Below are 27,806 nucleotides of genomic sequence, written 5' to 3'. Positions count from 1 at the left end.
AAAAGAAGTTATTTTTGTGATCTAAATTAAAAAAGACCTGCAAATTGCAAAAGCCAAAAAAAAAAAAAAAAAGTAAGAAATTTGCAAAATATTTATATCTCACAATAGTCAAAATTATATAATAATAATAATAATAATTATTATTATTATTATTATCATTATTATTATTTTAATTATTTTAATCCTACAACACTTTAAACAGCAAATGATTTTATAAATTTTGGGGAAATAAACATCAACATTTAGACCAAACAGAGGAGTTCTGTTATTATTCTATTGTAATAATATTTTTTTTCTATAATTATATAATTTTTAAATTAATCCAGATTAAGCTTTAATTGAATTTTAATTTAGAATTATTTTAATTCAAACCTTCATCACTTGTTGGTGGTTTAATTTAATTTCATCCTTAATTCAATTTTTAGTTTAGTTTAATTTACCTTTGTTTAATGGAGAACGTGATATCCTTTTGTCCCGCCTTTCATGTCCCTGAGGAATGAGCTGATTGGCCCAACCGGACCTGCCTTCCTGTCAATCATGAAACCGGTAAGCTGATTCGTCCAAATAACGTGGCTCGTGTCTTGTTGCTAAGTGAGATTTTAATATTCCGTCAAGTTGTAATAGAAGCACGTTAATTGATGTATGAACTTTTATTATTTTAATATTTTTACATTTTTCAAGGATAAACGTTCGTCTGAAGGGAGAGATGGCCGCTGCAGTAGCTGGTAAGAGTTTATTTTAGCTTCATTAGCTCAGCCAAACTAGCCAACCGTTAATTTTAAACACCGTTTGAATGAAGGAAAAGTTACCGGAGCCGTTAGCGTAACACCTAGCTAGCTTTCCATTAGCTACTATGCTAACATTTAGCCCCACTGTTGCTGTTTTGTTTATTCTTTTCTTTATTTTTATACTCAAATGTAGTTAGCATACAGTTATTATTGACGGGTTATGATACATAAAACATATAACAAAATAAGTTGGCTACCGTTAGCTTAACTGTTTCATAAAGAGAATGTTAAACTGTCATCTTATAAACACCAGGAATAGTCTCTCTGTGTAATAATTTATTAAATATAGTAAAATATAAATAAAACAGGCAGAAGACACCACTGTAAAAGCTTACCAAACAGACTTATAAGGCAGTAATACAGGAAATGTTTTGTTGCTAGGCAGAAAATGAGCCTTCAAGGCTGTCGAATATCATCGCTTTAAGACGGTGTGATTTAGTTAAATTTACAGTCCTTCTTTCTGCAAGACACACTGCATTATACCTAAAAACAACATTAAAGTGGCTGTATGTATGCTTGAATTTGGACAGTTGATCTTTGCATTTAAATCCTAGTAATTTATTTCAGAACTAAGCCTATGTTAGTCTAAAAATATGAATAATAATGTGATAGGGTTGGGCTTCATACAGGCTTCCTGTAGAGCAGTGAAACTCAGTGTGTGGATCTTTTGTGCCTAAATTTGAAATACTATTCCCCAGAAAACCTTAAAAAAGGGAAACTTTGACCTCAGAAATTATCCATTGCAAGTCACATTAATCAGTTTGTTTCCCAGTAGGCTTTATTTAGCCACTTTTAATTGAATTTTTGCTGCTTTTAGCCTGTTTTGCCATTTCTTCTTGCCCATTTTTGACATTTTGTCCTGCTTTTTGCTATTTATTTCTACTGCTATTGCAATTTTCCACCACTTTTTACCATTAAAGGCTAACTTTTGCCATTAAATGCCACCTTTTTCCAAGTTTTGCCACCTTTTTACAGCGGTTTGCCCATTTTTGCCACCTTTATGTTGCTTTTTTGCCTGTTTTAGTCACTTTTAACTGTTTTTGTGCTACATTTGACTATTTTTGCTCCTGTCACTCATTTTTTTGGGTCACTTCTCGCCCATTTTTTCCTTTCTCAGCCTGTTTTTCCTGCTTTCTCTCCCCATGTTTGCCCTTTTTCACCCATTTTTGATGCTTTTTACCAATTTTTGCCACTTCTTGTTTCCACTTTTGCCCTTCTTTTTGTTATTTGCTATTTTCCCCCTTTTTTCCATTTTCTGCCAGTTTTTGTGGATATAAGCTACCTTTTGCCATTAAATGCCCCTTTTTTCCAAGTTTTGCCACTTTTTACAGCTTTTTGGCCATTTTTGCCACCTTTTAACTTATTTTTACTGCACTTTAACCTTTTTGCCACTTTTCACCACTTAGATTGTGGCTCCTGCAAAGGTTTTTTTCAACTATTTGGCTCTCGGGTTGAGTAGCGCTGCTGCAGATCCTTGAAAAGCCTCTAATATCTGTTCATTTGCAGCTGTCCGATGTTAGTCAACAGGACTGATATCGAGGTTAAACCAGTTCATCTGTGCATCAACCCTTTTCTAAGTTGTACTATTACATCACCTTCATCCTTAAGCCTTCATTAACTTGAATAAACTGATTCTGTTTGTGGGACAGACAGGGATGAAGAGTGGGGCACAGACGTGGACAGGGAGTGGGGGGCAGACATGGATGAAGACTCTGGGACAGTGAGTTGTCTTCAGGGTGAGGATGAGTTCAAGGCATCATGTGCTAAAGAGAAGGCTCTGCTGGACCTGATAGAGAAGACGGGCTATGAAATGGTGCAGGAGAACGGACAGAGGAAGTTTGGAGGACCCCCACCAGGTCTGTCTATGACTGACTTTAAATGTAGTTAGTTATTATTATGTGTATGGGTTTCATTGGTTTGGGTTTGATTGGGAGCCCTCTGGTGGGGGAACTTGCGTGTTTTGCATCTCAACGATTTAAAACCCAGAGATGCAGCCTTAAAGGGTGATTATTATATCAGCAGTGGTTATTGGTCAGAGTTTGTCGACTCTTTGAGGCATTCTTCTCTGTTTTTTGCCTGATCTCGACTTTGTTTTCTCAGGTTGGGAGGGTCCGCCCCCCCCGAGGGGCTGCGAGGTGTTTGTGGGGAAGATTCCCAGAGACATGTACGAGGACGAGCTGGTGCCCTTGTTTGACAAAGCCGGGAAGATCTATGAATTCAGACTGATGATGGAGTTCAGTGGAGAGAACCGCGGCTACGCCTTCGTCATGTACACCAACAGGTAACAGTTTTAAAAACGCCACTGCAGTTATTAACAGTCTATAGTCGGGTTTGTCAGGAAGAACAGGAATGTAGGGCACTGATTAGCCTTATTTTTGTGTCAGACGCTATTAGCTGTGTAGTTTTAGATCTAAAGGAGTTCTGTATGGAGATGGCTCTGGCAGCAGTGAAACAGGATATAATATCTTCACCAGAGTCTCTAATTAGTCAAAGATTGTAAACTTAAATTGCTGTTTTTGTCACCAACAGGCTGTGATAATAATTTTAAATATCTGACATTACAGAGGGGACTCTGACAGAGACACTAGACCTTCCTGTTACTTTAATTCAGTGGTTCTCAGCGTTGAAGTTGCAAAACACTGAGAGGGGGTCTCCAGATACCTTAAAAAACTAGGAATATTCCTTTAATTTACACTGTTGCCACTTTACACCAATTCTGCCAGATTTCAACCCGTTGTCATCACTTTTCTCCCACCAATTTTGCCAACTTTAACACATTTTTGCCACTTAAAAAGTAGGGCTGAATGATTTTGAAAAAGAATTTAATTGCGACCCCCCCCCAGTATTGCAATTGCAATTTGATATGCGATTATTCCTCAAGTTTCTTTTATTGACTGAACAATTCTTTAAAAGTATCTAATTCTGATGATTCTGACTTGTATTGCAAATTGGATTTGAACTGTTGCATTGAAGGGTTTTTGTCATTCTTTTATTTAATGAGAAAAAAGTACAAAAATGAAGAAGGTAGGATTTTTTGTAGTCTTCTCTAAAAAAAATGGCACCTGAATGATTGCATGATATGTCATGCATAACATCCCTGCTGCAAAAAAGAAAGTTTAACACTGCTATTTTCACTCAAAGAAACGTTGAACCTTCTGCGATTTGAAAATTGCAGCTTAAGCTTAAGTTACATTATTAAAAATCCATTTTTTTTGTCAGATTAAAACCCTTTCCACTACTTTTTCTGCCTTTTTTGCCACTTGTAAACCAAATCTTGCCACTCTCTGCCTATTATCTGCTCTGTTGACCCATTATTGCCACTATTGACCCCTTTTACCACTTTTTACGTCACATTTCACAATCTAATTCTTGCCAGGTTAATTTTCATCCCACATAAACAAATTACCACCTAATTTTGCTACTTTAACAGCATTTCAGCCACTTTTTAATCCCGTTTTACCACTTAATATGCCCGTTTTTGCCACTTTAACCCATTGTTGCCATTTTTGGTTATTTTTTTTGCCACTTTTATCCAATTTTTGCCACTGCTAACTCAGTTCTGTTACTTTTAAACTCCAATTTCAACACCTTACCCAGCATTTTTTTGCCATTATTAACCCATTTTAGCTATTTTTAATGTATTTAAATTCTGTTTTAAACAACAGGATTAACATTTTTAAGAGGGCAGTCTTGTCTCCACATGACTATTCTTGAATGTGTATGGCTGTGTTCAGCCACCTTCAGGTACAGTGGGGGTCCCCGGTCTCTGACACCTTTATTTTGGGGCTGAAAAGGTTGAGAACCCCTGCTTTAATCCAGTGGTTCCCCACCATTTTTTCCTTCGAAGTCAAGCTGAGAACCCCCAAGACCTTTAACAAAAACAATCAAAAATCGACATCTCTTTAGTTGTTTTATTAATAAAACTCTAGGAAGTGGCTCTTCACAGGTTTTTCTTACCAAAAGACCATTGTATTAACTGTTTAAGGCCTTTATCTTAATTTTATTTAATATTTGCAAACCTAACTTTGACAACCTCCTCGCAGACAAAGCCTCGTGCCCCACCTGAGATCTTTGGCGCCCCCTAGGGGTCCTGGATCCCAGATTAACCACTGCTTAATCTATTTAAAGGAAGCTCACATTAGGAGATACTTTGTAACACAGTAATAAGTTACATTACTTAGTTACTCACAGCAAGATGTAACTAGTTACTCTACTAGTTACATTACATTTGCATTAGTCCTTATCAGCTGAGATCTTGTGTAATTTAATAATCATCAAAAATACAAAAAAAATCTGATCATTAATGATTATGGATTGATTTGCAGAGAAGCAGCTCAGAGAGCGATCCAGATGTTGGATAACTACGAGATCCGTCCTGGGAAGTACATCGGAGTTTGTGTGAGCTTAGACAACTGTCGGCTCTTCATCGGCTCCATCCCTAAAGACAAGAGGAAGGAGGAGATCATGGAGGAGATGAAGAAGGTAGGCAGATACCCACACAGTCACATCAGTCAGTCTCCGTTCCTAAAGCACTGATCCATCATGAGCTCAGCAAAAGCAGCATGAAGAAAAGTTTCCTCTCAGACTTTATCGGTGATTGACAGGGGTAACCATGACGACAGGGCGGCTGTTTAAACTACTTGACTCCTGTTTTACAATTAATCCAGAAAGACTGCAGAGCAAAATAGTCGCAAAAGTGGAGTGATCCAATTAAACAGAGGTGGCTCTGTCTGAGTACTTCCTTTTGAATACCAAATTAAAAGCCCCTGCAGGTGTGAGCACTGTTGGAGAATAAATGAATTTGTAAAGTGTTTTTCAGCAGCGTCGCCTTCAATTAACTCAAGGGAAAAAGTCTCACAAGCTGGAGGAAAATGTTAAAAACATTCGCTTGAATAAGGTTGTTAAAATAGAAGAAACCAGAGGGTTTGGCTGTTTTTAGTCTAGTGAACAACTCCTGATAGTCTGAGAGAAGACGTTAGACAGGAGGGAAGTTTGTCTCATTCAGTGTTTAATGAATGTTCACACAGAAGATAAGACCGGGTACAGCTGCCTCTGCTCTCAGCTCAGCTTGTAGACTCAAACGTTAAGGCCAGCTGATGCACTTTAGAGGTAGGAGAAAAAATACACTTTTAAATCCATTACAGCTATTAGGACAACCCTCCAAAACAACTGATATTAGGGAGGGAATGCCATAATGTTTGTTCCATGTGTGTAAATCTGCCATTATTAGTAAATATGATAAACATTTAAGTAGGAATGGGCGATATGGACCAAGATGTATACCTCGATATATTTTAGCTATATCTCGATATTCGATATATATCTTGATATATTTGTCCATGGAGAAGGAATAAACAGATTCAGTTTTGAGTTAAATCCACATGTACATTTATTACATGAAAAGAAACTACCTGTATATAAATTAATATATAATTAGATGAATTAAATCAAGAAATAAAGTAAATTATTAAAGTAATAAGTAAAGTAATAAGTAGTTATATAAAGTAAATTTCTTCTCTGCAAAACAAAATACATATAGCTGTGCAAATAAGCAAAATGTGAAAAGAAAAAAGACAAAACAAAAATAACATTTACTACATCTTACAAAGCAGATTTTCTCTGAGATTAGTATTCTTTCTATTAAAAGTGCTTTCTCTTGTGAACAGTCCCTGAATCCTGAACATTCAAATATTTTGTTTTAATAAACAAAGTAAACTGACATGGGCAATGTAACAAATATGTCTCTCTGTGTTAAGCTCACAAAACAGGAAATATGTGCCTGTTAGGGGCGCTGTTGTCACAAACAAATGGCGACCAGGAAGAAAAGAAGGCGTAGAAGAAGACGAAACTCCTTCCGCAGTCTTTTCTTCCACATAAACAATGAAAAACAGAATTTATGCTGTCGTGGGGTTTCTGCTTTTGCACTGGGGCATTGTGAACAGCCAGCGAGGCGGTGAGCTGTCCGGCATGTCGTTCTTTACATGATACGAATAAATCAGCACAGACTACGACTTGTTGCTATGGCAACACAGACACCAAGCAAGGTACCGACATGTATTTGAGTGCATTAAATTACATATAAATCCTTATATCATTACGCTTTATGCCTCTTCCTGTTCACAAGTTGGTCCGCTCTGCTTTCACACCTGAAACAAACTGCACCAGCGTTCTTTAGGAAGCGGACCAAGAGCCCCGGTTTACAAGCGGACCAGAGTCTGCTTGTTTGGTCCGCTCCAGAGTTTGTTTGAGCTTTCACATCACTCCAACGAACCGGACTAACCAGGAAAACAGACCAGAGTTCGTTTAAAGCGGACCAAGCTGCTCTGATGTGAATGCGCCCCATCACACTCTCCGTACTACACCCTGTGCCGCTGCTGCAAATGATGATGGAGATTTGTCGTGCTCGAGTCTTTAGTTTCGACTTGTTTTCGGCACTCTACAAAAACATTAGTTTGCTGATCATCTGATGCCTTAAAACCAAACCATCTCCAAATGATAGAGCCACTATTTTACTTCTTACCGACTAACTCTTTGACTACACTTGTTTTGTTAGCGGTCTCCATGTTGTGTCTGTTGTTGTGGTGAGAGGGGGAGGGGGTGGGTCATTGAGTTTCGTGAAGTTTCGGAGGAGGAGGGGGGACTGGGAAGGACAAAGACCAACACAGAGTCAAGAGAGGTAGGCGAAATGGCAACTCGCGTTTAATTATTTTAACGTAAAAGTAATTATATCATTATAACGATATTGTCCCGTGTCATATCTCGTATAGAAAGATATCAGTATAAATTAAAATCTCCAGATATCGCCCAGCCCTACATATAATCATCAGTTTTTATCAATTAAAACCACAGTTCTCATATCAACTTTCTGCTTCAGGCTAGGGCATTTACCCAGCCTGAGATTCAAATCTGTAGACCTGTCTCCTGCTATCAGAGTAGCCATAACACTTCAGCAGTGCCACAGGCTGATCGCCTCCATGCCACACTGCATTTTTGCAGCAATTCATGCAAAAGGAGCCCTGACCAAGTACTTTTGTAATATTCCAATTTTTGGAGAAACTGTAAGCCGTGTTTCTCTGTGTGTCTCTAATAGTAGTGAATTCTCTTTTGCAGATGTTTAATCTGCTATGACACCTCCAGGAGGCCAAACAGAGGCCTAAACCAGACCCCAAACTACACCGATGTTAGTCTAATCACTTCACAGAAGTAAAACTTCAGCAGACTTCTTTGTTTTGTTCTGAATGAACAAGAGGAAATAAAAACAGGTGGCGTTTTAGGTCAGAGTCTGGTAAACACAGGCAGAAGAAGGAGCAGACTGTTCATCCTCCTCCACTCAGGAGACATCTCTGCCTGTTTACCTCCGCCTTGGTCCTCCTGTGTTTATGTGCTGTAGGTGACAGACGGCGTGGTGGATGTGATCGTTTATCCCAGCTCCGTCGACAAAAGCAGAAATCGAGGCTTCGCCTTTGTAGAGTACGAGTCCCACAAAGCTGCAGCCATGGCTCGAAGGAAACTCATCCCAGGTATGTACTCCATCTGCTTCCTCCTTTTCATCCACCTCCTCCTCGTCTCTGTCTGACTCCTGCTTCACACCATTTCCTTCTGCAGTCTGCTGACTCTGGGTCAGCTCTGTCCAGCAGGGGGCGCCAGTCCACAGCAGATGACAGCAGACAGTCTGAGGGGAAATAGAAGTTTAAATTCACTGCATTTATTGATTTAATCACTTTAGATTGATGATCCTTACACCATTATTATTCGGGATCTCTTTCTTTTTACTTCTGTATTGTCAGATAACTCTATGAGGTGAACTTTTGTGGATCCCAGCTCTTTTCCTCACAGCCTGCCGTATGCTTTACCCTCCCCAGGCACACTTGTAAACAAAGAGATCCATTGTGTTCAAAAATTAGCATAAATTTAAAGAGTTTACATTGATAAAATCCTTACAGAGTACACTCTTCTTCAAGTCAATTAAGTTTAATTGGTGCAGAAGTCCAACAGAGCCTCTCAGCAGTCCTCAGTGACTTTCACGTATAGATTCACTATTGTAGCAGGTGCTAACAGAGGTATGAGGAATAATCTCTGCCTCTTCATTAATCATCAGATCTCTGGAGCTTCTTCTGCTCCTCTGTTTGTTTGCCAGGGACACTAGAAACAGCAGCCTCGTCCCACGAGTCTTGCTCTGCTCTGAGGTTGTTGCAATTAGATTTGCATATATCAGGTAAAATCATGATAAAACACTTAATGAACAGTTTATACAATGATCTTTTGGTAAGAAAAACATGCATAGAGCCATTTTCTTAGAGTTTTATCAGTGAAACTCTTGAATTGATGTTGATTTTTGGCAACAATATGTTTTATTGTGTACATTTTTGGGGGTTTCAGCTTTGCCTTAAATACGAGTGGGGGGAGCTCCAAGGAAAAATGTTTGTTTGCTCTAAGGCACCAATATGGACTTTTCTGCAATCTTTTATAATAACAATCAACATTTTTGGCCTGTTAGCCATTTTAGATTTTTTTCTTGAACTTTTTTACACCCATGTGGACTTCAGCAGATATTTTTGCTCTATATCAACCTTTCATACTTTGCACAAGGGCAGATAGTTCATTTGAAGTTTATTTGTACATTATGAGATTTAAATGAGGTGGCATATAATGAATTTTTATTATTTTTGATTTCATGTAACCTTGATTTTAATAAATGGAGAGCTTAGACTAGAGCAGAGTTTTGTTGAACTCTTGTGATGAGCGGGGTTGGGGGGTATACAGAGAACAGCTGTCCTGCTTGAACCACGTTAAATTTGGACAGTTTATATTTTCATTATAAATCTAACGTGAGGCGGCTCTATTTTAACACTAGCGCTACCTCAGCCATAACGAGTGGAGGGTTTTTTTAATCTGTGAACAACCTCATACGGCCATTGTATACGGCGAGGGCGCTGCCAGGGGTGGAAACTGTCAACAGGCTTGCGGGGGGAATTTCATAATAAAAGCATAGCTTGAAGCAGTTATTAATCAACCAATTGATATACTAGCATACATCGATGGATCATTTCACCTCTACAGACAGAATAAAATATGTGATGTTTGAGGAAAATGCTCTGTAACTGGTCAGATTTTCTTGCAGTATACTAGTATGCAGCTTTGAGAATTTCTTGTAGAATTTCTGCTCTGAAATATTTATATGTAAGTGACTGTTCCTATGTTAGATATTTTTCTAACTGAGCCCTTACAGTATCTAAAATATTTCATAAACCTAGAGAGTGAGCCAGTTTCTGTGATTTTATGTATTCATCTCTTATAAAGTAAACTGGTTTATTTTTCTGATGGGGTTCCTCTGCTAAATGTTTCTTTAAAGGTCGACTTTCTCATGTTAAACATCAGCTCCTTACAGCTTTGTAGGATCAGTTTGTGCTGATCATGGTGTCTCTAAGTCAAGGTGTGATTTATAAAGGTGTTTAATGAGTGTAGTGGATCTTCTCTCACAGGAACCTTACAGCTGTGGGGTCACTCCATCCAGGTGGACTGGGCCGAGCCGGAGAAAGATGTCGACGAGGAGGTCATGCAGCGTGTCAGAGTCCTTTATGTGAGTTTATTATATATAAATAACAAGTTCTAGTTGTTTTCCATACATTTGAAAGATTTTATTGATTTATCCCAATCAGGAAAGAGGAAAAGTTAGATTCCTGCAGGGCTCTGCAGTTTCTGACTTCAGGGCCCGGTCTATAAACCTAATAAGCCTTGAATTCAGAGTCTCCCCAAACACAGAGGTTAGCTCCCACATGGCCGCTCTCCTGGACAGGAAGTCAGCGTTTTAGGAAGCTGACTTGTTCGGATCAGAGGTGAGAGAGAGCGAGAGCAGCCGGGGGGAGACTCAGAGGAGCTGCGCAGCCTCAAGGGGATCAATTACTGTGGAGGCTTTTACTCTGAAAGGCTGAGAAAAGACCTGAGGGCAAAAAGACAAACCTAAAGAACACTTCAGACATGTGGGAGAGAAACAGAGCAGACAGCAGACGGAGAAAACTTCCAGTAGATACACTTTAATATTCAGTCTGTTACAACTTCAAGTTTAAGTTTTCAGAGTTTTCCTTCCAATTATTATCAGTTTAGAATAGTGATACTCAAGATGTGGCTCTTTTGTGGCTCTTTTACCTCTTTATTTGAATTATTTCTTTCCCAGAAAACCTTAAAAAAGGTCAACTTTAAACTCAGAAATTAGCCACTGGCTTAAGATGTCAACCTTTATTTTTTTGATTGTATATTTCCATTGCCCCTATTTGTAATTTTCCTCCTTTTTTTGCTACTTTTAATCTATTTTTACAGCTTTTTAACCGCAAGTGTGCCACTTCTTTTGCCCCTTTTTGCCAGTTTTTCCCTTTTTTGTCTTGCTTTTTTCTATTTTTTCCACTTTATGCCCCTTTGCACCCATTTAAGCTGCCTTTTTCCATTGAATGCCTCTTTTTTGCCCATTTTAGTCTCTTTTCACTCATTTTTTTGGCCACATTTTAACTTTTTTTTTTTTTTTTTTAAACCATTTTTACCACCTGTAACTCATTTTTTTAATAAATTTTGCCCCTTTTCTCAACATTTTTGCCAATTTTCACCCATTTTTTTGCCACTTTTTGACAGTTTTGACACTTTTGCCCATTTAAGTCTCGACACTAATTTGTTGCCACATATTTACTGTTTCTGTCCACCTGTAACTCGTTATTTGTTATCAATTTTTCATTTACCACCAGATTTTGCCTCTTTTATCCTGCTTTTTGCTATTTTCAGATTTTCCCCCTTTTTGCCATTTTCTTTTTGCCCCGTCTTGCATATTTAAGCTGATTTTTTTTCCAATATTTTTTTTGCCACTTTTGCCACATTTTTACCTTTTTTTTTTTTTTTTACCATTTTAACCACTGACACATTTTTGAATCAATTTTGCTACTTTTTCTGGACCATTTTAGCACTTTAACTTATTTTATTGCCACTTTAACCCATTTTCGCCACTTTTAACCACTTAGACTGTGGCTCTTGTAAAGGTATTTTCAAAATCATTTGGCTCTTTGGTTGAGCAGCGCTGAGTAGCACTGGTTTAGAATATTGTTGTTTTTACAAACACATAAGAGAGGAAAAAAGAAACTAAAACAGCTCTGCAGAGACACTGTCTAATGACAAATAAAACAACATCTGAATTTTTTTTAAACATAAATGATACACAGTCTTTAAATCTCTGTATGGAGAGAAACAGGAGATTCCAAACTTTGGAACAGGGTAGTAACTATTCTAGTGACCATGCACAGTAGCGAGCCTACGTGGACACATTTATCAGAATAAAAGCCTGGGCAGAATAAAAATGACTCATGTAAACACATGGTTCACTTTTTACACTGCTAATTATCAATATACTATAAGTATTTTTGGAACCAGTACCCATAACTGTTATTTTACTTATTCCTGATGGATTTACACTGATAACATACAGGGGTGTAACGCAGGGGGCGCGGGGGGGGGGGGGGTGTACTGATTACCCGGGCCCACAGTAGGAAGGGGCCCTTGAGAAGCCCACAATAAAAAGTATGATTTTATTTACTTTTCTTAGCATTTAGTGCAGTGTTACTCAACCCTGCTAAACCGAAGAGGCAAATCACTGAAAAATACCTTTGCAAGAGCCATAATCTCAGTGGTGAAAAGTGGCAATTAAGATAAGTTGGTGGCAAAAGTGGTCAAAAAGCGGCAAACAATGGGAGAAAAGTGGTGAAAAAGGGCAGAATGTGGCAAAAATGGATGGTAAGTGACCGAAAAATAAGTTAAAGGTGGCAAAAATGTCAAAAAGTGGCAAAAATCTGAAAAAGTTGGGAAAATGGGCACAAAAATAGGCATTTAATTGCAAAAGGCAGCTTAAATGGGCGAAAAATGAAAAAGTTTCAAACACTGAAGGAAAAGTGGCAAAAAAGGTCAGAATGTGGCAAAAATTGGTGTTAAGTGACTGAAAAATAAGTTAAAGGTGGCAAAAATCTGAAAAAGGTGGGAAAATGGGCAAAAAAATGGCATTTAATTTGCAAAAGGCAGCTTTAAATGGGCAAAAAGTATAAAAAAGGGGCAAACACTGAGGGAAAAGTGGCAAAAAGGGGGCAGAAAGTGGCAAAATGGGTGAGAAGTGGCAACAAAAAGAGTTACAGGTGGCAAAAATGGTCCAAAAGTGGCAAAACCAAGGCAAAAGATGAGTGAAAAGTGACTAAAATGGGCAAAAAATAAGCCAAAAGGTGGGAAAATGCACAAAACGCATCAAAGAGTGTCAAAATGGGAAGTAAGTGGCATTTAATTGCAAAAGGCAGCTTAAGTGGGTGAAATGTAACAAAAAAGACATAAAAAGGGGCAAAAACTTTCAAAAAGCAGGATAAAAGTGTCAAAAATGGGAATAATGTTTCAAATTAAGACACAAAAGAGCCACATGTTGAGTATCACTGATTTAGTGACATTATTGAATTAAAAGTGACTAAATGTATCAGTCAACGGACTTAAATCTGTATCAAAAACAGTAAAATAAATACTGGGGGGGGGGGTTCCCTGCTCCTCCCTTAAAAATGTCCAAATGGTATAGTCCAGCACTGCAAAACAATGCAAGTAAATTTAGCAAAAATAATGCTCATAAATGGGAAATTATGGTTCAAAATTACATCATAATGCAGTTGCTTAAGAGGGGCCCTGTGTAATATTTTTTCTAGCTACGCTCCTGATAACATAAGACTTATTTATTTCACTTTGTGGGTTTAAAATGATAATATATTTACTTATGCACATCTGGGGGTAAGAGATGTTAATATGATCACGTCTAACTGATGATCCTCTGAACATCACCTGTTCTGTTTCCTCTCCAGGTGCGTAATCTGATGCTCAGCACCACGGAGGAAACCCTGCACCAGGAGTTCTCCCGCTTCAAACCAGGCTCCGTGGAGAGGGTCAAGAAGCTCACCGACTACGCCTTCGTCCACTACCGCTGCCGCGACGACGCCCTGGACGCCCTGAGCCTCATGAAAGGAGCCGTGATCGACGGAGCCAGCGTGGACGTGACGCTCGCCAAACCACCCGGCCTCAAAGATGGGAGCGCAGGAAGGAGGTGGTACAGCAGGGGGTACCTCGGGACCAACACGGGGGCAGGAGAAGGGGGCGGGGCTTACATCCTGCACAGAGCAAATGGGGCCATGATGGACAGGTGCGCTCCAATCAGGATGATGCCTCTGCCGCAACGCCTGGGCAGCCCCCTCTGCGCAGGAGGTGAGAAGGCAGTTTAATCACTCCGTAGTTTGTTAGAAAATCGAAACGAGCTGCTGGAAACTTAAAGAGTGTAGAAAAGAAGCACAAACACAGATAAAGTTTCAGATAAACCTTCTCCATCCAGATGATTTAAAATGTTGATGAGCAGCGAGTTTCAGAGATGACACCAGAAAAATCATTTCTTCCTCACCATGTCACTGTTTGTAAAGTAAAATCAGCTCTGCTCTCTTTTTCTCCTCATTCTTCTTCCTGATCAAAAATCTTTGTAAACCTCAGCAGTGGCAGAGGGACGATATCTCGCTCCTTTGTTGATTTTGAACACTTTATCCAGGAATTTGCATGTTTTTAGAGAACAGATGGAGGAATCAAACACTTAAAATGTTATTTTTCTTTTCAAAGTTCTCTGAAACTTTCTCTGCCAAAGTTCTCCTCAAAGGACTTATTTACGAAAGACTGCTCTGCTTTGCAACAGAAAAGTTGATGAGGTCAAAATGCACAGAATGTGGAACGGCTCCTGTGGTGTTTTTGAAGCTTTAGAATTAAAATGCTGGCCGCAGAGGCAGCAGCGTTTGAGGAGAAAGTGGTGATACGGCTGTGAACACATTGGTTTTAGCTGAAATGATCAGTAGGAAGATGTCTGAACTCTGTAGGGCTCTGTGTAGGAGTCTGAAAACAACCACAGTAGCTTTTATTCTCTCTATTTGTAGCCCTCCTATGGATTTCTGGTTTGAACGTCTGCTTTGATTTTAGCTGCAGGTGTGTACTTTTGTGCTGTCTGCCACAAATCTTTGTCTGCTACTGCACTGAAGGAGAATTTTAGATAAATGATCCGGGTCAGCACACCTTTAGTTTTATGTCAGTATACTGACATCAGCTTCTCTGAAAACAAACACCGGATTTTGTCTTTTTCTCTGGCTGATCTTCAGTGTCGGAGCAAAACAAACTGATGAATAGACTCAGACTGAGCTGCTGTCACACATCACTGTGTCACGCAAGTGGCTGAATTTTTTATGCATTTTGTGTCCCGCACACAAAAAAAATACTAGCGTTTAAGCTGGTGATGATGGTGTTGCAAAAATCCATTTTACTGCATGAATTTTACTGATGACAGTATTGATCCCAGTTTACGTCCACCACTATCTCAACTATAAACTTTCAGCTGTGATCATCTGATCCTAATTAACGCCCCACAGCTCCCACAACCAATCACAGCCAATCTCTCGATACAGCTGTGTATTTAACCCTGATATTAGTCACACTCAAGCTGCTATGCACAAAAAAATGCACTTTATGTTAGGGGTGGGATTCACTGGTTGCCACACAATACGATTTCAGTTTGAAATAAGATCAAATAAACATACACAATCTTGCCAGAATTCATGCAAAATACATGAACATGGCCGAAATAATCAAAAAATGAAGAATAAAAAGCATAAAGCTTCACCTCCTCCACCCCAAACTCCTACTGTATAGACTAAAGCTTCACCTCCTCCACCCCAGCCTCCTACTTTATAGACTAAAGCTTCACCTCCTCCACCCCAAACTCCTACTGTATAGACTAAAGCTTCACCTCCTCCACCCCAGCCTCCTACTTTATAGACTAAAGCTTCACCTCCTCCACCCCAGCCTCCTACTTTATAGACTAAAGCTTCACCTCCTCCACCCCAGCCTCCTCCTTTATAGACTAAAGCTTCACCTCCTCCACTTCAGCCTCCTCCTTTGTAGACTAAAGCTCCACCTCCTCCACCCCAGCCTCCTCCTTTATAGACAAAAGCTTCACCTCCTCCACCCCAGCCTCCTCCTTTATAGACTAAAGCTTCACCTCCTCCACCCCAGCCTCCTCCTTTATAGACAAAAGCTTCACCTCCTCCACCCCAGCCTCCTCCTTTATAGACTAAAGCTTCACCTCCTCCACCCCAGCCTCCTCCTTTATAGACTAAAGCTTACTAGCATTAAGCCTTACCTCCTTACCCCTCCCCTCTGGAGTGTTGTAGATCCAGTTTTATTACATGGTCAGGGTTTTTCCTGGCTCATATTGAGGCGGTGGTGGTACCATTCTGATCATGCATAGCCCGACCTTTCTAGGTGGGTCTGGGGGCATGCTCCCAAGGAGAAAATTTTGTACATTTTAAAGGTAATTACATTAATTTAGTAAACTTTGAGAGTGGAATTAAGAGGCTAAATCTACTGAAAATGTTTTTCTTTTCATAAGTTCGTGGTTTGATTTTGAATGGTTTCCTGGTCTGACCTGATAGAGGTTTTAATGATACAAGTGTTGTGCCTAAAAAGCTGTTATTAACATCAGAAAGCTTTTTTAGTCTTTCTTCAATGAATGTTTAATTTTATGTCCCTAACAACTGACTCATTGTCCACTTAAAGAGGTCATGTGACCTGCATAATCATCTCTGATTTTAACTGAAACTAATTTCCACCATAAAGTTGTCTGTCACACCCTTTATTTCATTTTACCCTTAATCCCTTAATAATGCTGTTGTTGTGTTTATCTTTGTAAAATTATTTATTAACTATCATAACAAATTATCTGTAAAAATATATATGTATAAGTGATATGTAGGCTAATGTGATTTCTGGGTTAAGTTCAGAAGGATCAACATTTTGTTTATTTCTTTCTGCTTATATTTTTGATGAATAAAATCAGAGAAACTGAGAAGTTTACTGCAGCTTCTGCCTGGAGGAAATGTAAAATATCTAACAAAAACATACAATCAGTGACCGTTCAGTTCAGCTGTTGCTTCACATCGTTTACCTGACCTCCTCTCTCCTTCTCTCTGCCTTATTAGACGGGTTCGTGCGCGCAACGAGTTTTGATCATGTTTTAAACCTGCTAATTGTCAATACTGATCCATATTTCCTGTTCAGTGATACGTCTGATTGACGCACAGTCTTAGTAATGACACGCTGTGGCTTTAACATTTAAATTAAAGGACATTACCGATATATAAATGCACGCTAACCAGCCCGCGCACACGTGACAGACAGAAACAGTGGAAGCGCGTGCGTATATAAGGACAGCGCACTGTCACACGCCTGTTCTACAGCATTAAGTAGAGGGAGAAATGCAGAGATGATAAAGCCCTGTGTTTATCCTTAAAGCTAAAAGCCTCCTCTATTTTGTGTGTCTTTAGCTCACACACACTGAGCGCAGCAACCCTCTGCGCTCTCCTCAGAGTGTCTGGCTACAGCGTCATATTTATGTCAAAAAGGGCGAGCAAGTTAAACATGCTCACGAGCAGTTTATACTATTTCACACATGCAGGTTTTAAGTCCTCGCACGTAAATTTAACCACTGCGAGCGAGAGGGGAGGGGGTGAGTAGACGTTTGCCCGCATGGGCAATATCTGGCAACTGGCGCAGCGTTCATCCTTGCTGTGTTAATCCAAAGACAATCTAGGAAGTTGAGGAAACTCATGGTTCTTTTTTTCTTCTTTGACAGTTTAGGCACCAACTCCTGGGCACAGCACCGCCTAATTGGCGTAATACCATAATTTCATTAAAAAATATCATCCACCTGCTGTAATGCTTGTCAGAAAATACAATTTGTCATGACGTCAGAGCTTTGAGGGCTGGTGGCGGCAGAAATTTCCTGGTGGTGGCCGCCACTTAATTCTATATGCAGGAAAAACCCTGATGGTAATGGTTAAATATATGAGGAGGGTATTACTGACCAAACTGAACTAAGTAAATAAATCAGATCCTTTCAGATTTGAGTCTGAACTCCAGCTTCACCTTTAGTTTCAGAACAATGACTGTCATGTCTTTTCTTTTTGATTCGTTATGTTTTTCTTCCACGATTCATCTCCTACATTTAGCAGTTCCTAACTTTGTCTCATCCATTATGAACCACATTCATCAACTCCTCCTCCTGTATATCGATGCAGTCGTGATAATTATCCAGTGATGACACACAACTGCAGTTTCCTGTCGCCTGCAGACACTTTTGAAAATTAAAAAAGTTTTAGAGTTAACTCTCCCATAAATGGACAGTGAAATATTAATGAGAGAAAATATGTAATCAGATACTTTTTCCTTCTGTCAGGGAGGGAAGGAGAGGGAATGGGTGGTTTTGAGATAAAGCAAGTGGAGTGGAGAAATGAAATATCAGGTTATGGCTACAGATATCTGGTAGACAGAAATGTGGGGATTCAGGCATGCCTGAATGTAGGGGCTGAAACTGAATGGATGGGGATGGAGGGATTAGAGACAGATTTATTGAGTTAGACGAGGAGAGAGAGAGCAGCTGTTTGTGTCCAGCAGCTGAGTAGATTAAAGCTGATTGATGTTCAGATTCATATGAAGTACAGTAATGACTGTAATAACCGGTAATTAAGCACCATCATCACCACCAGGCCTTTCACAGTGAAACTAAGAGACTCTTGAGCAGCAGAGAAATATTTGATCTACACCAGCGTTAATCAACTCTGCTAAACCGAAGAGCCAAATTGTAAAAAAAAAAATAAAAAAATGCCTTTGCAAGAGCCACAATCTAAGTGGTAAAAAGTGGGTGAAAGTGACAATAAAAATAAGTTGAAGCTGCAAAAATAGGTGAAAAAGCTGCATCAAAAGTGGCAAAAAATGGGTGAAAAAAATGGCAGAAATGAGTGAGACGAGAAAAAAGAAATGGCTTACAGCTGGCAATAAAAAGAAAGAAAGAAAGAAAAGCTGCAAAAATGTGGCAAAAAAACAAGTGAAAAGTGACTATAACTGGAAAAAAGCAGTAAAAAGGTGGAGGAAAATGAGTGAAAAGTAGCTATAATTGGCAAAATGTAGAAAAAAGTGGCAGAAATGAGTGAAAAATAACTAAAATTGGCAAACGTAGCAAAAAAGTGGGGGAAAATAAGTGAAAAATATCCAAAACTGACAAAAGCAGGGAAAAAGGTGGGGGGAATGAGTGAAAAATAACTAAAAGTGGCTAACGTGGCAAAAAAGTGGTGGAAAATAAGTGAAAAATAACCAAAATTGACAAAAGCAGGGAAAAAGGTGGGGGGAATGAGTGAAAAATAACTAAATTTGACAAAAGCAGGGAAAAAGGTGGAGGGAATGAGTGACAAGTAACCTAAATTGTCAAAATATAGCAAAAAGTGGGGGACAATGAGTGAAAAATAACTCAAATTGGCAACAAGCAGCAAAAAGGTGGGGGGAATGAGTGAAAATTAACTAAAAGTGGCAAAAAGCAGCAAAAAGATGGTGAGAATGAGTGAAAAATAACTTAAAGTAGCAAAAAGTAGTAAAAAGTAGGGGAAAATGAGTGAAAAATGACTAAAATTGGCAAAAAGCAGCAAAAAGGTGGTGGAACATGGGAAAGTGACATCTAAATAAGCAAAAAGTTGCAAAAAAGGGGAAAAATTGGCAAAAAATTGCAAATAAGCACAATCAAAATATGCAGACAAAAAATAAAGGTTGATAATTAAATTTGACCAGTAAAGCCGGCTGTGTAAGTTTGGGAAACAAACTGCAATGGATATTTCTGAGGTCAAAGTTTCCCTTTTTTATGGTTTTCCGGAGAATAATATTTCAAATTCAGACATAAAAGAGCCACATGTGGCTCCAGAGCCATGCGCCGAGTATCGCTGATCTACACATTTCTTTTTAAGCTATGCTTCTTTGTTGAAGCTCCTTTGCCATGCCTCTCTTCTTTATGTTCATTCACAGTAAAATCTAAAAACAACTCTCAGTGTAACTGTGATTAATTAGTGTTAAATATCCTCATGAGACACACTTTTAAACTCAAATTCATTATCATGGATTTAACTGAAATTGATAATCAGCTTTTATTCCTCTTATTTTAATCCTGAAGGCTCTGCTTGTCATGATTAAAAGTTAAATGTGTGCATTTCAGTCGTCTGTGTTGTCATTGAGCAATGTTCTCATGAACATACCCTTCAGGATAATTAATGATTTCATCATTATAATGAGTTTAAGTGGGTATTTTTCATGTATCACAGTGATTAAAGCAGCTCAAGTGTTTACTGACAGTAATGCTGCTGATTCTTCATGGAGGACGAGGAGTGTGTCTGTCTCAGATCATTAACGCTCATTTATTTTTAGTTCTACTAACCCTTTCTTCTGTCATATGAAGAAGAAGCTGTTCTGACTTTATTAATAAGAAATGCTCCATGAAGATGCTTTAAATTTGAAGATGAGTGAATGAAAACGACTTTCAGATTGATGAAATAAATCAGTGTTTGATGAGAGGTAACGCTGATCTTTTCTTTGTGTTTTTGTGCCCAGATGAAGCCGACAGGTGCGTGTTCCCCCTCTTCCCCGGCACCCCCCTTTCCCCCACCAGCGTCCTGTCCCTCAAACAGAGTCAGATCTGCTCAGCCGTCAGCCTGCTCGACATTTACTGCCGTAAGAACTTTTGCTCGCCGCCTGAGTACCAGCTGTACTCCACACCTGGACAGGACGGGAGGCTGCTGCTGCTCTTTAAGGTCTAATACACACTGTTGCACCTTTACTCTGCATGCACAACAACAAATGAACTTTCTGCACTCGTTTCACGGGACGTTAATTTTGCAGGTGGTTATCCCGCCCACACACAGCACCTACATCCCAGACAAGCTGTGCGTGCTGCTGGAAGACGCCAAAGAGCTGGCTGCTCAGACAACGCTGTGTAACCTGGGTACTGTCACACACTCACAGGATTTCTCATATACAGATGCTCTGACCTGTAGGCCAGTACTTACCTGTCAACTAAAGAAACAAGCAGGGTTGTTGGTGATCGTCTGTGCACATCAGAAGAGTAGAGCTGTGCATCTTCGCTAGTCTCACCACTCAATCAGGTTTATCATGTGAAGGATTTGAGTCCTTATCATAACTCATCAGGATTAAGGGCTGCATCTTTAAGCTCAGTTGGTAGAGCAGGCACCCAAAAACAAAGGCTGGAGTCCTCGACACCCTGTCTACAGAAATGAAAGCTGATTCTGGGGCTGTTTGGTGCAGGTCTTTCCCCAGTCTCCATGAACCAGGCTTCATAGCGAAGCACACACCTCAGGATGCCAGAAAATAAAGTAGAAGAAACTGAGATGATGTCAGTGAGAAACAAAATGAAAGAAGTGTGAAAAGAGGCAAAAATAGGTTTAAGTGGCAACAAAATGAGTTAATAGTGGTAAAGGATAGGTTTGAAGTGCTAAAAAAGGGTTAAGCGTGTCTAAAAGAATTGGAATATTATCGTTAAAGGGGGCAAGAAATAGATTTAAAGTGGCAAAAAAGGAAGTTAAAAGTAGCAGGACACAGGTTTAGAGTGGCAAAAATGGATTCAAATGATAAAGAGTAGCAAAGATTTGCTAAAAGGGACAAAAAAAGTGACAAAAATGGGTTAACGTGTCTGAAAGAATGGGTAAAATTGGTCAGAAGAGGCAAGAAATAGGTTAAGGTGGCAATCGTGGGCAAAACTGGTAAAAAGTGGCATAATGGGTAACAAGGTGCAAAATAGTGGCATTAAAGGGCAAAAAGTGGTAAAAACTGGGTAAAAAGTGGCAAGAATGGATAACGAGGTGCTAAATAGTGGCATTAAAGTGCAAAAAGTGATAAAAACGGGGTAAAAAGTGGCAAGAATGGATAACAAGGTGCTAAATAGTAGCATTAAAGGGCAAAAAGTGATAAAAACGGGGTAAAAAGTGGCAAGAATGGATAACAAGGTACTAAATAGTGGCATTAAAGGGCAAAAAGTGATAAAAACGGGGTAAAAAGTGGCAAGAATGGATAACAAGGTGCTAAATAGTGGCATTAAAGGGCAAAAAGTGGTGAAAACTGGGTAAAAAGTGGCAAAAAGTGGTTTAAGATCTTATTAAAATTTGTTAAATGTGGCAAAACTGGGCAAATGTGGCAACAAGAAGGGGCAACAGATTGAGAGAACTCTTAAGAGAACTCTTAAGATTTTTATCAAAGGATCTGTGATTCACACAGAGAGAGCAGACGACGGTGAAGTATTCAAAGCATTAAAGTCGATTTATATTCACACATCAGCACAGAGAGCTGGAGTCATCTTTGCAGTATTACATTTGACAATCTCAATATAACCTTCATCATTTATTTACATGCACATTATCCTTTCTGCTTTAAATCTAAACCACGCAGAGACAGAGGAATAAACCTGTCTGTGAGAAATCTCTGCTTCTACATATTTCAGACATTTTACACAATCTTAGTGAAACTACAGCGCTGGATCAGAGTCCGGTCTAAGGCGCCCTCTTTGTAGAGTCTTTGGATAGCTTCTGTTATGGATCAGCTCTATTAAGACAAAGATTGCCTGTTTGAGAAGACAAAGCTCTCCATTTACCGGTAGATCTTTGTTCCAACCCTCACCTGTGGTCATGATATTTGGGCAACAAACAAAAACCAGATCGCAGCTTTGAGCGGTAGAAAAGAGACTCCTCAGGTCGAAAGGGGCCAGCTGAGGTGGCCTCAGTGTTTGGAGGTCTTCCAGGTGAGACCATCTGGAGAGAGACCTCAGGGTAGATGCAGATCTCGCTTTGTCCTCTCAGCCACCGAACAAAGACTGAATTAAAAGTTGCTAATGGTCACTTAAACTGTTGAACTCTGTGGTGATGAACACTGGCCCCACCTGCCTCCAGATTAGCCAATAGAAAAATTATGTTGTAGTAGCCATTTTCCACCTGTAGAGGGCAGTCGCGGCCCATATTTCTAACACAGAATTTAGAATTCAAACACTCAAATGAAGGGATTTGAACCCTTACTGATCAGAAATACTGAATTAATGCCTTTAGTGGCATTGGGATTAAAGATGTGAAGAGAATTCTCTGCAGCGAACATGTAAAATCAAACTAATCTCACCAGAAAGTTGTTCTTCTACATTTGTTCAAACCCCCTGAGCAGCTCTGCTCCATGTTTCTTTTTCAGTCCAACAAAGTTTATATTCCACTTTGGGACGGCGTATGAGGAGTCAGACAGATGCTCCATGGTTCTAAAATCAGGTCATGGACCGACTCCTTTAACGAGGCACCACAATATTTCAACAATCCCCCATCATGCCTTTCTTCTCTCACAGCTGGTCTGCCCTGAAAATAGAGCAGAACTTGTTTTACTAAGATACGTCTCCTGGGGTCGGAGCAGAGAGCAGTATCACCCCAACCGTCCGTGCGGGAAAATCTGGGACTTAACAGACGGCTTCACATCGGTCTGGGACATTCCAGGCACATGGATGCTTGAATATAAGAGTTGTCTGTGTTGCTGCAGCTCGCCACCAAACACTAGGGAAAACAGCATTTTAGACAGGATGCTTTTAAACATGAAGGGGAAAGTTGGGAGATGCTTTTAATCAAACTCTCTTACGCTGCATCCATATTTCATGAAGCTGGCAGCTCCAGAGGGATCGACAGATCTCTGCTGGTGATAGAGCTCAACCCACAACCAGAAAATACCCTCTGTTACTCCTATCTGCTTTTCTCTGCTCTTTTCTGATCCACCGACAACCCCTGCAGGATATAAAGTTTTTTTTTTCTGCTAATTTCCACCTAAAAGGAGTGACTTTGCAGGTGATTTTAGGATAATGATTGTAGTTTTATAACTTCAAATGTCAGAGCTATTATTCAGATGGATGATTCACTCAGACGCCCATGATGATGGTTCACAAACGCAGCTTTTGAAAAGTAGAAGACTCCTATTTGATGTGCACCAACTGTGCAATTTCCCCCGCTTACTGATAATGTTCCACAGCTCTCTGTTATTCCCCTTCCTCTCACACCGCCAGGCTGATTTTCTCAACTAAATGGAAAGTCCAGATGAGATCAGATCTGAATTTCCTCTGGGCGTTCAGAGCGATACTCCCAACGTGCTCTGGACGTTTTTATTTATTTCAGCTCTGTGCCCCAGGTTTTAGGCAGCTGAAGAGTCTGCTGTGCCCTTATTTTTCTAGTTTTGCTGAGGAAAAGCTGCAGATATGACTGAAGATGACAACACAGGCTCTGACAGATTCTCTAAAAAGATTTAACAGAAACAACGGCCGGTAGCTGTGTTTACCTACATAAACAGCATGCTGTCCACTGTCAGTTTTATCCTCACAGTTACAGTTTGAAGGCTTGCAGAGCAGATTGATTGTCCATGTTCCATGTCTGTCATCCATCCTGCAAAGCTGTAAGCCAGGGGTGTCAAACTCAATCACAGCAGGGGTCGGACTCTGAACTTGGGTCTAACCTGAGGGCCTAACTGAGTCAGTATTTAACCATAAAAAGTCAACCTTATTTTCACCAGAAATCAACTATGGTGGTAAAAAACTTGGCACTGATGATAAATGATTTTGAGATTAAAAGGTGTACATGATAAGTCAAAAACTCATAATCTGAGATGAAAAGTCAAACTTAAAAGTTTAAAAGGTAAAAACATGACATTTCAAGTCAAAATAATGTTTTTAAAAGGCAAAATATGAGATAGAATATTGAAACAATGCATTTTAAAAGTAAAAAACAGATAAAATTCAAAACCATGTTTTCTAACAGTCAAAATATGAGGTAAACATCAAAATCATGAGTTTCAAATGTCAAAATATTAAAAAATAAAATAAAATAATGAGTTTCTAAGATAAATGAGATAAGATTTAAAGTTAAGAGTTGAAAAAGGTCAAGATGTGAGGTAAAAGTCAAAATCATGGTTTTAAAGGTCTAAATAGGATTTCAAATTTAAAGTTATTAATCTAAAAGGTAAAAATATCAGATAAAAAGTAGGGGTGTAACGATTCATCGATCTTGATCAATATATGTTTGAACAATGATTCAGTCAAATCGATTTAAAGTATAAGCATTGATATTAATCGCCATTTTTACCTTATGCTTTTAATTTGAAAGTCCCCCACCGTGCTTGGTTATGACCACTAGGCACGGACAGCAGCTAACGGCTAGCAGCCGAGAGAGTATCAATATTGTGTTTTTTTTTCCTTTATGTGAAAAGTAACAGATTGTGGTAAACGGGTTCACAAAACCGTCTGATATCGATCGCAGGCCTCGAAATAGAATCGAATCGAAATCGAATCATAGCAGGAGTTTGTGATATCGGCAAATATCGAACCGTTGTTCTGAGAATCGATATTGTATCGTATCGTGAAGAAACTGGTGATTTACACCCCTAATAAAAAGTCAGTTATGAGATGTAACAGTTAAAATATGAAATAAAAAGTCACAACCATAACTTTCAGTCATAACTGTGAGATGCAAAATTGAAAATATAGAGAAAACATGAATTTCTTTCCCACATTCCTGACTTTTTATCAAATTATTTTCACTGTTTACTTTTTCTAATTTTTATGAATCAACAAGAATATTATAAATCATTAAGGTTAAGTTTACATTTTTATACTGGAGGAAATCTGCAGACCTCATACTGGTGGGCCAGTTCTAATGAAAATATATGATCTGGTGGACCGGGTGTAACTGTGCCACATGCTCTAAGCTGATACACTCTCTCTCTGCTCATCATCTACTCCTGCTGTTTCTCTATTAGAGGTGGGCGGTAAACCAGTATTAATACAGTCACCGGTAAAATTTTTGCCACAGAATGGATTTCCGCAACACCGTGATCACCAGTTTCAAGGCCTACGTTGTGCTGTGATGCACACGCGAGGTATATCAGCTGGCAGAGCGAGTGATTTCTGACGGACAGCTCAGGCTGAGTCCAGTCATTAGCACATTTAGCTCTAGCGTTACCTGTAGCCAGGTAACTAATGTCTATGCACGGTTAGCAGGCAAAAACATGTTCTTTCCTCTCAAAGTTTGATGGCTGTACTGCAGCAAAGTCAGCGTGCCGTCTCTGTCAGCCTGCCTGGGGCTTTAACACAAGTGAAGCACTGCTTTGGCTGGTCTCGGAGCCCAGCGCTGCAGGTCTTTATCTTACAACGGCTTAACAACTGTTTAAATGTCTATTTTAACCTATGGCTTTGTTTTCTAAGTCCACAGTGAATCAAAGATCCAGGCTGCGAGGTTAAATGAGGTCAGAAAAGCTGCTGTAAACTAGCTGCAAAAACTCTACGGTACAGCAGCCAAAGCTAAGCTAACTCGATGCTAAGCACAATACTTCCGTCAATTTCTTCAAAATAAAAGTCCGCGGCTGTTATTTTCTGAAACGCATTTATTGTGAACGCCTTCTCCAGGAAACGTGTTCAAGTTATTAACAGCTTAACACACCTCTTAAGGAAAGAGATGAAATGTGAAACTTGGAGTGCAGTTAGACAGAAGTAAACACAGAGAGATTTAAAAAAACCTAACTTTTTTTTTGTGGGCCTATACTTAGACTTAAATTAAGTAAGCCATCAGAGGCTTGTCTTAAGGGTAGAAGGGGGTTTATAACACTTGAAGTGGGATTGAAAAGCATTATCTCTTTTTAATTTTGTAATACCGTGATATAATACCGTCACCTTCAAAGGCAAGAAAAATACTGCTGTATGATTTTTAGGCCATATCGCCCAGGCCTATTCTCTATCTTTTCCTTCATCATCTGCAGCTGTCTGTCTGAATGGAGGAAATCAGCTTAAAGCATGCTGTTTTGTTCCCACAATAATGACTGATAGTGCTATTTAAACTACATGTGTGAGCCTTTCAGTATCTCATGATTGAACTCGATTTGAGGAGTCACATTTGGGGTTTAGTATCACATGAATTTTCTGTGATAAAGGTGCTAAATTAATACTCTTTTACACAGTGCCAGTGCCTAAATGAAGCATGAAATGCTGCCTTCTTCTCTGAGCCAAAACTGTTCTGTGGTCAGATTGATTAAAATTCGATATTCATAATGAAATCATGGACACGGTGTCCTGTGGACTGAAGAGGATTTGGACCATCCAGCTTGTTATCCTGTCTCAGTTCTAAAGCCTGCATCTCCAGCTGTGTTTCCATTACCCTTAGAAATGCAAAAAATCTAAATATTGCAATAAAAAACTGGCAATGGAAACACCTGAATTCCAAAAAATCTCCTAAATATCCCAGCAGTGAGGCATGGTGGTGGCAGCATCATGCTGTGGGGGTGTTTCCCAGCAACTGAGCTCAAACTAAAGTATGTATAAAACTATTGATTATTGGACATTTTAAATTGAGTCAGAATTGTAGACATTAATATTTGTGTGTTTTTCTCCCAGCACCTCTAATTTAAATGACAGGGCTACAATCCCAAAGACAAACTGACATGCTCTTCATAGATATTTTTGAGAAGTTGCATAAAGCTCAAATTTCCTTCTGATTTGGAAAGATCAGAGGAGACAGGGTCTCATTCTGCTTGGATCGCTCACCTCCTCCTATTTTCACTGACGTCAGTGTAGACGCACTCTTTGACTCACAGAGCAGGCAGAGGAGAGGGCATCACGCTGACCTGAGTCAGAGCCAGACCTGATGGAGAGGTGGAAATACTGTCAGAAAAGAGCATTTAATCAGTACGATAGAAGGTTGAGCCTGCAGCCTCTTAAACTGTGAACTACATCTTTTATGTCGCTTCCCTGCTTCTTTCCCATCATGCCTCACACCATCCTCCTCTGTCTCTCTTCCAGACTCCTCCTTCCTGAGCGGAGCGTCCCAGGACTCCCCCAACAGCCTCTCTCCTCCACTCCCTCCTCCGTCCACCAGTCCCGGGCTGCTCACCTGCGGCGGTAGAGCTTTTGCCTCCTGCCTTCCTCCTCCTCCACCTCCACCGCCAACCCCCTACCCCCTCTCCCCTCTCTCCCCCATCCCCTCTATGTCCACACTGAGCCCCCCCTCCTCCCAAACACAGAGGATGTACTACAACTCCCCTCCACCCTTCTACTGA

The 27,806-nt window shown here is 39.6% G+C and overlaps 1 protein-coding gene across 1 annotated transcript; it reads left to right on the top strand.

Moving 5' to 3' along the window:
• The first annotated feature begins 618 nt into the window (after positions 1–618).
• rbm46 (RNA binding motif protein 46) lies at positions 619–27,806 on the top strand. Its single transcript, XM_041779076.1, has 11 exons — positions 619–725; positions 2,438–2,644; positions 2,889–3,069; positions 5,114–5,270; positions 8,179–8,308; positions 10,271–10,368; positions 13,649–14,045; positions 15,100–15,111; positions 20,301–20,494; positions 20,583–20,685; positions 27,550–27,806. Exons 1-11 carry the CDS (start codon positions 707–709, stop codon positions 27,804–27,806), a joined length of 1,755 nt encoding a protein of 584 aa, XP_041635010.1. The 5' UTR covers positions 619–706.

The sequence above is a fragment of the Cheilinus undulatus genome, linkage group 22, assembly GCF_018320785.1.
Source record: "Cheilinus undulatus linkage group 22, ASM1832078v1, whole genome shotgun sequence".
Classification (NCBI taxonomy): Eukaryota; Metazoa; Chordata; class Actinopteri; order Labriformes; family Labridae; genus Cheilinus; species Cheilinus undulatus.
The sequence above is the reverse complement of the archived record's forward strand: the minus strand, read 5'-3'. Positions and strand labels throughout refer to the sequence as shown.

Coding starts and splice junctions, on each gene's coding strand:
- rbm46 (XM_041779076.1), top strand. Junction 10,369..13,648: donor AGCGTGTCAGAGTCCTTTAT/GTGAGTTTATTA, acceptor TTTCCTCTCCAG/GTGCGTAATCTGATGCTCAG. Junction 20,495..20,582: donor GGCTGCTGCTGCTCTTTAAG/GTCTAATACACA, acceptor TTAATTTTGCAG/GTGGTTATCCCGCCCACACA.